Genomic DNA, 13,408 nt, shown 5'->3' with positions numbered 1-13,408 from the left:
AAAAAAAAAAGAAATAAAAAAGAAGAGCTAGGTTTGAATCTTAGCAGTGATACTCATTTGGACTGGTTGCCTCTAATCTCTCAGACTCCATTGTTTTTATTTGTAAAATGGCACTTGTACTTTGTGCCCTCACGGGGCTGATGTGGAGTGTCTTTCTTTGTGGCTGTGAATTGCTCCTCGCTTGGGCTTAAGACTTGCTCAAGATACAGAGATGAAGCCCTGGAGCTGCAGAGGAGCCCCATTCGCATCCCCACACCTTTCCCTGAAGGCAGGACAGAGGAGGCTGCAGCTCTGGAGAAGGGCCTGTGGCCTCCTCTGCTAGTCTTGTCACCTGGGTCTCAGAGCTGACCCTGGGTTCTGGCTGCAGGGCCCTCTGAGCCTGGGTGCTAGCTGGGCTCCTGCGCCTGCAGGGGGTCTGCACGTGGGGCCCCTTGCCCTTACGAGGCCATTAACATGCATGTTGCCACAAAAATCAATTTAGTACAGATAAGGAGTCAGAGGCCCAGAGAGTGGAGGGACTCACCAGGGCTACACTGTATGTAGTAGAATCAAAGCAGGGCATTGGGTTCTAAAGGCAGTGTGAGGGACAAAGATGGCACCTTCCAAGTGTGGGGTCTGTGTCAGAGACTGCGAAAGTGCTTTGCCCTGCCCAACACAGCCGGCATGCATCTGCCATAGAGCCATACTGCAGGAAAATACATCTTGAAACAGAGCAAGATGCCACCCCCTGGACCCTGGAGTGCTGGGGCTGCCTGAAGGAACCCTGGGCAATCTGAGACCATATACTGTTTAACTTTCTCCCTAAGCCAGCTGGGAAGTCGGGGGCCAGAAGTCCTGATTTTCAAAGGTCTCTCGGGTCCAGGCACGCTGAGACCAGGAAAGACCTCAATTCCCTGCAGGACCTTCCCATGATCCACTGAGGAAGTTGGTGGCCCCAGCCTGTGGGCCAATGCTCTCTGAAGAGTGAGAGTTGGTGGGGCCTCAAGGAAGCCTAGGAAGCCAGAAGGTAGGACGGCTACAGGGAGGATTCTACTGTCTCCAATTCCACCATCTATCATGACTTTCATTCTGACATGTGAGGGGATGGAAACTGACCCTGGGATCCAAGGAACAGTGTGGCTGATGCCAGAACCAGGGGAAAACCAAACTCTAAGAAAGGTGTCTCCCCAAGTGTACCCAGGCTGGGAGAGTTATGAAAGGCTTGGCATAGACTAATGGCCAGTCCAGGTTGGGCAACCTCAGAAAGGCTCAAACCTCAGTTTCTTCACCTATAAAATGGGAGCAATAAAAACACCTCCAAACTCAAGACCTCAAATAACCAGTGATCTTGAAAAAGAGCAAAGTTGGAAGACCCACACTTCCTGATTTCAAAACTTACTACAAAGCTATAGAAATTTAAATAGTGTGGTACTTTCATAAGCATAGGCATACAAACCAATGGAATAGAATAGAAAGCCCAGAAATAAGCACATATATGATTTTCGACAAAGATATCAGGATCATTCAACGGGGAAAGGACAGTGTTTTCAACAAATGGTGCTGGGGAAACTGATTTCCACATGCAAAAGAATGAAGTTGGACCCAGTCTTTACACTGTATAAAAAAACTAACTCAAAATTGATCCATGACCTAAACATAAGAGCTAAAACTGTAAAACCCTGAAAAGAAAACATAGGGGAAAACCCTCAAAACCCTGGACTTGGCAATGATTGCTTGGATTTGACACCAAAACCACAGATAACAGAAGAAAAAATAGATAAATTAGATTTCATCAAAATTAAAAACTTCTGCATCAAAAGACAACATCAAGAGAGTAAAAAGCCAATGCACAGATTGAGAGAAAATATTTGCAAATCATATATATGATAAGGGATTAGTATCCAGAATAAATAAAGATTTCTTACAACTCAGCAAACACTAACGAGAGAGAGAGAGAGAGAGAAAGAGAGAGAGTGTGAGCAGGGGAGGGGCAGAGAGAGAGTGAGACACAGAATCCGAAGCAGGCTCCAGGCTCTGAGCTGCCAGGGGTCTCAGAGTCCGTATAGAGCTGAGGACACAGGGCTTGATCGCAGGAACTGTGAGATCACAACCTGAGCCGAAATCAAGACTAAGACACTTAACCAACTGAGCCACTCAGGCGCCCCAAGAAATGAAATTCTGATGTCTGTTGAAACACAGATAAACCTTACAGACATGCTAAGTGAAATAAGCCAGGCATAAAAGGACAAATATTGTATAATTCTACTTATGTGAGATTCCTAGCATAGGCAAATTCATAGAGAGAAACTAGAACAGAAGTAGGAGAGGAGGGGAGAGAGATGAGGAGTCATTGTTTAATGAGTCCAGAGTTTCTGCCTGGGATGATGAAAAGATCTGGAAATAGGTAGTAGTAATGGTCGTATGACATTGTAAATGTACTTAATGCCACTGCATTGCACATTTTAAAATGGTTGAAGTGGTAAATTTTATTTTACATATAGTTACCACAATAAAAAAAAAGTAATCGTAGATTAAGGTTAAAAACAAAACAAAACATACCTCTACCCTCTGTTCATTCACAAGTGAGTCAAATGAGGTCACATAAATGGTAAAAGCCGGCTGTTTGCTGGTTATCCGCAAGGTCAATGCATCCAGCCTCACCACAATTATCCACACCAGCAGTTCTCAACCCTACCAGCACTTCAGAAACACTGAAGAACTAAGGAGAACACTGATGCCCAGCCTCCCACCCTGAGATTCAGATGCAGTTGGCCTTGGGTGTGGCCTGGGCACTGAGATGTTTGAGAACAACAGTCCTACAAGATTTGGCTCCCTGTTGCATTTCCGATCTTATCTCCAAGTGCCACCCACCTCGGTCACTTGGCCCCAGCCACACAGGCCTCCTGGTCCCTCGAATATGTCAAGCACTCTCCTGCGTCAGCCCATCTTTCCTCCCCAGTATGGCTCAGCTTCTGTTTTCCCCATGTCCACTGCTGGGGAAGCCTGAGTCCCATCTGCCAACCCTGCTCTGGGTGTGATCTGTGGAACTCCAGCAGGCACTTCCTGTTGCCCAATAGTGGGTGCTGTCAACACCAGCGGAAGGGGCTGTCATTCACCTACATTCTCCTCACCCACTGCTCAGGGTACCAGGTCTTAGCAAACCACCACACCTCCCACTAACCCCCCAGGGCTCTCTGACCCAAGCCTGAGGAGGTAGCAGCCAGATCTAGACCAGCAACCCCAAAGTCCACCTCGCTGGTATCCCCAGTCCCACATCCCTTCTGAGATTTCTGTCTGCAAAACGGGAATAAGAATCCCACGTTCACAGGGCTATTGTTGGAATGAAATGCATCTTGTCACATGAAGCCATAGGAGTGATTCTGATAGCAGAATTTCACATGCAGTCGTGAACAAGAGTTGGGGAGGCATTCTGGGAGTAGGAGGATGCACATACGAGGCTCACCCTGTGGGTGCACATGCAATCCTACATCTGGGTCCCTTAGAACCTGTTTCTGTTCTGCTAACTCTCCATGGTGAGCAGAAGAAGGTGGTCCCCTTAGCTGCCCTGAGCCTCCTCATCTTTAAAGCCTCTGTCTTAGGTGAGCATCACTCTGACATCACACATGAGGAATCTGAAGTTCAGAGAGGGGAAATGATTTCCCCTGACCCCTCAAGTGAAGGTGGAGGCTGGGAGAGGCATCAAAGAAGGGAGCGCCCTCCTGAACCTGGAGGGAGGAGCTGCTGGACTGAGGCCAGGGGAGAGCCCCAGCATGAGTGGCCCCAGGGCACAGGGCACCACTCTCTCTTGCTGGAAGCCCAGGCAGTTTCAGTTTCCACACCAAGTTCCCTTCATTGTGTGGTTTGCGGCATCAGCTTGACTCTGGGTGGGGAGGGAGGGCAACCCGCCACAGCCTGCAGCCTCCAGGCTCCTTTGCATGAGAGGAAACATCCACTGCTGGAGAGGGTACAGGAAGTCAGAAGAAAGCGTCTCTGCCACGACTTAAGGCTGGTCAGGACCTTTCACAACCGGGATGGGGCCTTACCTTCCAACCAGTCGTCCTGCACGAGCCTTTGGGCCAGAAAACCGCCTTCCAAACCCATTGTGTCCACTACCCACTTCCACACCTTCGCCCATGCCACTCCTTCCTCAGGAGTACCGTATGCCCACTTGCCATCTTCCAAATCCTTACCCACCCTCCATAGCCCAAGCAAGCTCCTGCCCCTCCATCCGTGGGGGGGGGGGGGGTACCCCTGCTGTGTGTAGTACACAAGTCCCGTACACAAGTCTCCAGTACGACTGGAGTGCAGGGGGCCATTGAGAAGCAGACCTTGTTTTCCACCAAGGATAAAATTGAGGGTGCGGGTGATGTTCTTGACCGAGGCCGCCGCAGCCAGTAGAGCCTCCAGGTGACCATCTGCCAGCCTCACAAATGCAGAGCAAGCGTAACCATAGACCTCTTCAGCCTTCTCGCACCATCAGACAGCTGGCCGTGTCCCAGGGAATAGGCACAGATGAGCCAAGTTCTCTGGCCCCAAGGGGACCGTGTACCACAAAGTGCACACAGAGTATGTGTAAGAGGTAATGCTATCAAACCACATATTTCACTTAAAATCTCAGGCTCAGAAACAGGAATTACTTCGTTTTTTTCTCAAGTACTTTCTTTTTAATGACATACGTAATCTGTGTTCACTTACAGAAAATTAGGGGGAAAACGGAGAGAAAAATAACCCTACTTCCAAAATGACAGAAATCAATGTCAACATAGGGGGCCACCCATGTATCCTATAAGAATTATAACTCAACCAAGAAGGAACTAGCCAATCTCCTTGAATTCAGGGGCAGAGTATGACGGTGTCCGACAGACCTCGGAGGGAGTCCCTGCTCTGCTCTGGACATGCGGCCATGGAGTAGGCCCGCCCATGCTTCCATTCAGGAGAAACAAGGGCCCTTGACAGAGAAAGAATTTGTCCTCACTCCTTCAGACGGCCATGGGCAAGGAGGCCCTGGGAAGGCAGTTGGTAGCAGCAAAGGCAGGACAGCAAGGGCCTCCATCTCCTACATCCTGCCCTGTCTAAAAGCTCCTGATGCTTGGGGGGACCCACTCCCCAGTCACTGGCCTCCTTGGCCTTCAAGGCCATAGGGGCCTGCCCTGGCGCAAATTTTCGAACAAAGTCTGAGCAGGCTTCAGTTCCTGGCAGAGCCCCTCCAGGTCACCCCGGTCCCTCCTTCCCGCATAAAAAGGCTCCTGCCCAGCTAGAGATGTGGCCCCACTCTCTTTCACTCAGGAATGTCTCTTTTTCTGGGAATCCACCCAAGGAAATAATCCTCAAGTGAAAAATTTTGATACACAAAGATCTACCCAACGCATCACTATCCAGAAAAATGAATAATCGACAGCAGCAACCTACAAGTCCAACAATAGGGATTGGATAAATGAATCATACGTCTACCAAATCCACAAGCTGGACTGTGTAGCCATTAACAATGGTGTTTTGAAACGAGGAAATCACACCCACACCCACACATGTTCAAAATGGAATTATGTTGAAAAGAGGCAGAGTGTCCACAACGATGAGTATACTTAACCCTACTGAACTGTACACTTAAATGTTAATGTGATAAATTTCATGTTAGGTATACTCTACCACAATTAAAAATAAATTTTAAAATGCAAGGGAAGGGGCACCTGGGTGGCTCAGTCAGTTAAGCGTCCAACTTCAGCTCAGGTCATGATCTCACGATTCGTGGATTTGAGCCCCATGTCGGGCTCTGAGCTGTCAGCACAGAGCCTGTTTCGGACTCTGTATCTCCCTCTCTGACCCTCCCCTGCTCACGCTGTCTCTCTCTCTTTCTCTCTCTCATAAATAAATAAAAAACATTAACAAATTTTTTAAATAAAAAAAATAAAATGCAAAGGAAAAGGGGCGCCTGGATGGCTCCGTTGGTGGAGTGTCTGACTCTTGATTTCGGCTCAAGCCGTGATCTTGCCGTTCATGGGATTGAGTCCCACATCCAGCTTCTCGCTGAAAGTGCTGAAAGTGTGCTAAACCTGCTGGGATTCTCTCTCTCTCTCTCTTTCTCTCTGCCCCTCCCCCACTTGCATGCACACACTCTCAAAAAAAAAACATTAAAAAAATAAAACACAAGGAGAAAAAGTTACGGGAGAATACAAAATTGTGTACACAACGTGCTTGTGCCTATGTCAAATAATGTTAGGGAAGCACAGCAAAATATTACCAGTTGTCTTTGTGTGATGAGACTAAGGGTGCTTTTTTTCCTGGCCTTCTCTGTTTTCCTGTTTTCCTCTTAGGATCTTATATTTATTGATTTCATTTCTTTTAGAAGGTATATACATAGCTTTAGGTGCTCAGAACAGAGTAGGGGCCCAATGAGCATCAGCCTCTCCCGATTTTCTGTGAGGCCCCAAGCCAATGGTTTCCAGGTCCTGGGGTGGGGGACAAACCAAAGTGGGGCCTCTATCCTAAATGGGGAACTTCAGAGTCTCAGAACTGGGAAGGGGAAGAGGCCACAGCAGCTGAGCCGACACAAGTGGGGAAGGGTGGCCCACCCTCCGCCCCTGTGTATCCCTGGTGAGTCATCTCCCACCCGAAAGTGGTGTCTTCTTCTGTGCTCTGTCTGTTGGGGAGCTCAGCTCCTCCCAGCATGACACAGAGGTTTCCAGATGAGGCTGGAGCCTAGCTCCAAGGGGAGAGATGTGACTACAAGTCAGAGGGAAAAGTTCGGGTTTGCTCCCTCTGTCCCCCTTAGTGGTCCATCTTCCCCCTTAGGGGTGAGATGTCACTGCCCAGCTTCCTCAAGCCCTTACTTTTCCTTTTAACAACCCCAAAAGGGGTAGGACGTGGATCTCAATAAACCCTGGCTCAAAACTAGATTTTCCCTCTTTTTTTTTTTTTAAATGTTTTATTTATTTCTAGGAGAGAGAGAGAGAGACAGCATGAGCAGGGGAGGGTCAGAGAGAGAGGGAGTCACAGACTGAAACAGGCTCCAGGCTCTGAGCTGGCTGTCAGCACAGAGCCCGACGCAGGGCTCGAACCCACGAACCGTGAGATCATGACCCAAGTGAAAGTCGGACGCTTAACCGACTAAGCCACCCAGGCGCCCCTAGATTTTCCCTCTTAAAACAATACCCAGGGCCTTCTTTGCAAAGGTCTGGGAGGGAGCCAGAGGGTAGGATGGGAAGGCACAGCTCAGAGCAGTGCACCCCATGCCTGGCCCAGTTATTAGGGAAGCTCAGTGTCCAGTGCCGGACAGTAACTTCCTTGAGGGCCAGACAGTCTCATTCACCTCATAGGATGTTGGGGGGTGGGGAGGCTAGGTCGGGGTCCAGCTAAGACCACCGAGCAGAGAATACTGTTCAACAAATATTTGTAGAATAGAACTAAAGGGAGTTGAAGGAGAAAATGGGTTCAGGAAAGTAGTGGGACCACGTTAATACATTCATTCTACAAACGTTGACTGAACACTGTCCCTTGCTTGCCAGCCCTGTGTTGAGGATGCAGACAGATGTTTTCTGCAATAGAGTTTGGCTGCCTGCTGGGAGCCAAGCCACTGGCAAAGAGACTGGAGGTGGGAGTAGGACCTTGCGTTTTTTGGGCTTCTGTGCCCCTCTGACTCACTGCTGGGCAGGTTATATGAGATCCAAAGCCGTCTCAGCTTAGGCACCTCATATTCTTACTCTCAACTTTGTCTCACTGACAAGCCCCACTCTGAGGCCCAGCCACTAACTTCCTGCAAAGCTGCAACGCTCTTTATCATTTGTGTGTGTAACAGAAATGAAATTATCCCTTCCTTCCCTTGTGGCTAGTCCACTCCACAGTGGCTTGCATCTGAATGTTTTGCCACAGAAAATAGGCTATAAATACATACTGGATGGCCACATTGATAAATTACAAATACAGGTCTGCTGAGCAACAGAACTGGCCTGCTTCCACGCTGAATGTTCCCACCACTTTTGAGTCATTATGTTGGCTTTTTATAATTTGTTGGTCTCCTACCTTGCTATCAGCTACCAGCTATCTGTGAAACTTCAACAGTTCATATCAATCATCAATGTATATCATGTTCCACGTAGACCCCTACTAACTGATGCAGCTATAAATTAAAAGAGCGAATGTTAAAATTATGGGTAAAATCAGAGTTCATAGGCCCTAACTAAAAATTACGGGGCATCTCCTATGATTAAAGTATATGAGCTTTAATGTAAGCTCTTAGCTCCTCAGAAACCACTTGTGTTTCCCTCTTGCTTTGAACTACTGCCAGGAAGGGGCTGGATCTCACCTGTGTGCTGGATGGTTGAGGTTGCCAAATAACTGCAGTGCTAAGGTATTAGACATGATCCTTCTAGTTCATGGGTTTCCTTCCACTATTTAAGACTACTCATTTTTGAACTGCCAAGCTATGGGAGGTAATGCCATTGCCTTGAGCTGGGGTAATGGGAAAGATGGGGGAGGGGAAGGTTGGGCTCTGTCCCTCTACCGCTACAGCAGTGAGATCACTGTGACTTTTGTTTTACAGATTTGTCTGTAAACTGAGCTTCAAAATCAACCTCGTCTGATCTCCTTATTTCTCTAGGAGGTAGGAAGGACAGACTTTTTTCCTCCATTTTGCTGATGTAGCCTAAAGATCCAGTGATCTGCTGTGTTGATAGAGGGTGTTGAAGCACCTTGGGTGAAAGCCCAGACACTGGAGCTAGACTGTCAGGTTTAATCACCACTGTGTGACCTTGGCAAGCTACTTGAGCTCTCTGTGCCTCAACTTCCTCCTCTGAGTAATGGAAATAACATCAGCATCTACTTCATCAGTTTAAATGAATGAATATATCCACAGTCCTGAGAACAATGCTTGACAGTTCTTTAGTACAAGTAAGTGTTAGTTGTCCTCATGGGCTAAGCTGGGCATCAGGGAGAAGGATTAGAATTCAGAGCCCTGGGGGCAGTGATGCTGACCATAATCTCCTGGGGCATTTGCCCAGGCTCAGGGTGAGAGGCTCCCACTGACCACTTTCTTCCCCCTCTCTGCTCTGGCCTTGCCTACACTATACCCTTACTCCAGCCCAGGGAGCCAGCAGGAGAGGAGAGGAGGTACGTGGAGGCCATGGAGCCTGCGATGGCTCAGAGGTGGGGCGAGCACAAAGCGTGGTTGGATGTCCCTTAGAAAGCCACCACAGGTGGGCTCCTTGCTTGCTGCAGCAGCCGCCCCTGCCACACCCTACCCACTCCTATGCCATCCCCACAGCCCAGGTCCTGCCATGGGGGCTGCTCCTTGCCAGAACTCTGCCCTCGGGAAGGTGGGCCCAGAGGCCCTGGGCTGGGACAGATGTTTTAGAGGTAAAATGGTTAGGGTCTCCTGGTCTGCCCTGGGCTACAGAGCACCCTGGATTTCCAGACCCTACCTCTTTCCCCGCTTTGTGCTCTAAGTCAGATCAGAGGTGATGACTCACTGCCCCACCCCCTACAGCAGCCAATGCCCCTTCTCAAGGGCCCAGCTGCCAGCCTGGTGCTTGGGCTGGGCTGAGCTGGGTCTGCCCCCATTGTCTTCACTGGCCTGACCCCACCTCTTCTGTGTAGAGATGGGGAAACAGAGGCCCAGAGAGGAACAGATACCCTACCCAGCGGCCCTCTGCTCACTGTGTGATCAGGGCAGGTGAGAAGCAGGCCGCTCACATGCTGGCCACAGGCCCCAAGCGGAGCACAGCCTGGAAGGGAAGGAAGTCCTGGCTCAGTAACTCTCATCCTCCTGGCCACAGGCCCCACAGGAAAGGGCCCAGGGAGGGCCAGGCTGCTGGCTAAGGCTGAGCCGGCTGAGTGAAGGGCCAAGGAGTCCTCTGCGGGATTGGAGGGAGGCACCCTCAGGACAGCCTCATTCCCCAGCTCTAACTGGAGAGGTCTCAGCTTTTTCCCATGAGCCACTGGGAACAGCCAGAGCTTGAGAAGCAGAGGAAAGGTAGAGGCAGGGCTGCTAAAAAGCTGAGGGGATCTGGGGTCCAAAGTGGGCTTGCAGGCTGTGTGGCCCATGCCAAGGCATTTCACCTTCATGAGCCTATTGGATGCCATCATTTCATGGGGAAAGGACTCAGAGTATGCCTGCACTGAATTTAAGAAAGCTAGTAAGGAATTGCCTAGTCCTGCTGCCTCCTCAAAGGACCCCTAAAGTCTGCAAGGAAGAGGGGTTGTATGAGGAGAAAAGAACTGTCATTTGATTATATTAGATCACCTTTTTAAATCCTCCCATTCAGTTGGGATGCTTATTAATATTTATCTGGACTGTATAGCTGGGGAAAATGAGGCTCAGAGAAATAAGATAGCTTGCCCAGCCTCTAAGTAGCAGAGCCAATATCCCAATTAAAGTTTGTCTGGTCCCCAAACCTATGAACCCCTCCCTCCTTCACCTCACATGGCCTCCTCAAGCTCCTATCCATATATTAGATTCTCCTTTTTAAATTTTCTTAAAAGTTTATTTATTTTTGAGAGAGACAGACAGAGTGTGAGCGGGGGAGGGTCAAAGAGAGAGAGAGACACAGAATCCAAAGAAGGCTCCAGGCTCCAAGCTGTCAGCACAGAGCCCAATGCAGGGCTTGGACCCATGAACCCCGAGATCATGACCTGAGTCGAAGTCAGACACGTAACCACTGAGCCACCCAGGCGCCCCTAGATTCTCCTTTTTAAAAAAAAATTTAGGGGCTCCTGGGTAGCTCGGTCAGTTAAGCGTCTGACTTCAGCTCAGGTCATGGTCTCACAGTTTGAGTTTGAGCCCCGCCTTGGGCTCTGTGCTAACAGCTCCCAGCCTGGAGCCTGCTTTGGATTCTGAGCCTTTCTCTCCCCATCCCCTGCTCGTGCTCTGCCTTTCTCTCTCTCTCTCTCTCTCTCTCTCTCTCTCTCTCAAAAATAAATAAACATTAAAACATTTTTTTTAATTTGTTAAAAGTTTATTTATTTTGAGAGAGAAAGAGAGTATAAGTAGGGGAGGGGTGGGATAGAGAGAGAGAATCCCAAACAGGCTCTGCACTGTCAGCACAGAGCCCGAGGCAGGACTCAAACTCACCATCCCTAAGATCAGGACCTGAGCCGAAGTCAGACCCTTAACCAACTGAGCCACCCAAGCGCCCCTAGATTCTCCTAACAAGATCCTGCAGTGGGGAGAGCGTCTCTCAGAGAAGTCAGGCCGGGGTGTATAGAGGATATCCCTCCCCCACTTCACTGTGGTGAAGTTTGCAGAGAAATCAGCACCCCAGGCCAAGGACTCCCTTCATCTTCCAACTCGGAAGGGACAGAAGCCCAGGTCATCTCCACAATAATGAAGACCAAGAATCAACCGCTACTTTTATGAGCAAGCCTCCCTCCCGGAGCTGCACCCTCATCGGCTGCCACGGGGATATGTCAGCCAAGCTAGCCCCCCCAGAGCCCCTTCCACTTGTTCCATGCCCCAGCCGTCTCCACTCACCCAGAAGGCATCTCTGAACTGAAGCTGGGGCATCATCTTCAGGCGACTGCCACGGCAAAGCTTGCTCTCCTGCCACAGACAGGGCTGAACGAGGGCCAGGAGCCAGGCGCACCGTCCCAGTCCCGACAGGGCTGGCCCAGCCACCCCCCCTCCCGGGCCGGCGCCGTCTGCAGCGGCTCAGAAGGCAGCCGCAAGCCAGAGAGGAGCTGCGGGAGGGAGGAAAAGGGCTCAACCTGTTTTGTTTGGGGCTAGAATCAGCAGCAAAATGAGGAAGGAGCACTACCCTTCCAGTGATGGGAGGGCGGGCCCTGGTGTCCAGCAGGCCCCTCGCCAGCCCTGCGGTGATGGAGACGCAGTCCAGGCTGCAGGACTGAGAGCAGAGATGCCAGCCCCGGCCGGGAGGCAGTAGCCGGTGGGAGAGGCAGGCTGGTGCACAGGCCAGGCGGGAAGGCAGCCTGGGGCCTGCGCAGGAAGGTTTGTGCAACCTCCCCCCGGGGCCCTCACCCACAGGAAGTGGAGCTGCCATGCTCCCTGTTGCGGCCCCGCCTGCCACCTGCCACTCTGCTGCCCGCCTCCACCTGCCCCCTTCCAAAGCCCTCGCCGGGCCATTCTCGGGGCCCATAAACAGGGAGCCTGATGCCCACCGAAGGTGTGGGCAAGGATGGGGCAGGAACCCCGGGGCTGTGGCCCACCACCCCGGCCCCATGGCCAAGCCAGGCGCAGAGATGCTAGATCGCCAGTCCCCACCAGCAAACCATACTGGAGGGGCTACCCAGGCCCAGGATGTCACCTTCACTCACCAAACCCTGGCTGCCCAGTGCCCGGACCCACAGCCTGCGCTCAAGGAGCTCGCGGCCTCGGGGCAGATCGTGGAGTGCTGGGGGGTGGGTGTGGAAGGCAGAGATGGAGTGGCCAGGTGACTAGCAAGGGAGAACAGCCTGAGGCCTCATGGGCACTGCCCTCCAAGTCTCCAGATTACACATTCTCGGGGGCAGGACGCCCCCCTCAGGAGATGGAGTCTTCAGGCTGAGGAACGTGGTTGAACTGAAAGACAGGATTACGAAGGCATAGTGTGGGAGTCTGAAAACCCAGGTTGAGGCGCCCGTTTTTGTTTTGTCTGGCACTTACCCTTTAGTGGTTGAGGCACCTTACTGGACCCTCTAACCCTCTGAGCCTCAGTTTCCCTATCTGCCACCACCGCCCCATCCCCCAACTTTGGAAAGGAGACGGTGTTGAGGACGTTACTGGGATTTCCGGTTTGGTTGGGCAGGTGCTGGGGGCGCTGTCTGGTGCCACCTTGGAAAGAGCCCTGGGCTATAGCCCCAAACACAGCCTTGAGGAGCCAGGGCCTGACTGCTCAGCAGAAAATGCCGGCAGGGGCGCCTGAGCCCAGGGTGGGTAGGCAAGAAGGGATGAGTCAGCCTTGTCTACAAATCACCACCCTCGCCAATGCCTCCTTTACCACCGACTGAGGTGATAAGACAGATGAAAGCTGGTGTGGAAGACAGCTAAGCTCCCAAGTGCCAGTCTGTGGGCCCAGACTTAGAGATGGAGCACACCCATGCTTCTGAAATAGCCACCCAGGAGAGAATACCTCAGGGAGAATTGCAGAGCAGTGGGGCTGCCCCTGGGAGTCCCCTACCCCCAGAACCCTTAGGTCTGAGCCACTAAACATCTTCAGCATTGAAGGCACCAAGCCATGCTTTCTGTTGCTTGCAGCTGATGACAGCTAATGGTGTAAATATCACCTTGAACTTTGAATGCTGCGGCTGCATCTTATCCTATCGGGATCTGATAGCACCACCTCTGATAGCACTGACTCAGCCTTCCTGGCCTCAGTTTTTCAATCTACCAATTGGGGTGATGCCTCTAAGTTCTGGAGGCAGACTAGAAACCCTCTGGTAACAGAAGGTTACCGTTGGCAGAAAACTTCACAGCCAGGCTCCTTGCCCTGCATCTCCAGGGGTT

The 13,408-nt window shown here is 51.0% G+C and overlaps 1 protein-coding gene across 2 annotated transcripts in view; it reads right to left on the bottom strand.

Moving 5' to 3' along the window:
• Positions 1-11,899, bottom strand: part of PSTPIP1 (proline-serine-threonine phosphatase interacting protein 1) — a 46,065-nt gene extending 34,166 nt beyond the window's left edge. For both annotated transcript variants that reach the window (XM_039238225.1, XM_039238226.1), the window contains exon 1: positions 11,441-11,899. In XM_039238225.1, the coding sequence (XP_039094156.1) occupies positions 11,441-11,476 (36 nt within the window). In that variant the 5' untranslated portion in view covers positions 11,477-11,899. The remainder of the gene's footprint in view (positions 1-11,440) is intronic.
• Between the last annotated feature and the right edge of the window lie 1,509 nt (positions 11,900-13,408).

Source organism: Hyaena hyaena, unplaced genomic scaffold (genome assembly GCF_003009895.1).
Source record: "Hyaena hyaena isolate Hyena2069 unplaced genomic scaffold, ASM300989v1 scaffold_137, whole genome shotgun sequence".
NCBI lineage: Eukaryota > Metazoa > Chordata > Mammalia > Carnivora > Hyaenidae > Hyaena > Hyaena hyaena.
Note: the sequence above shows the minus strand (reverse complement) of the source record. Positions and strands in the feature narration are given on the sequence as shown.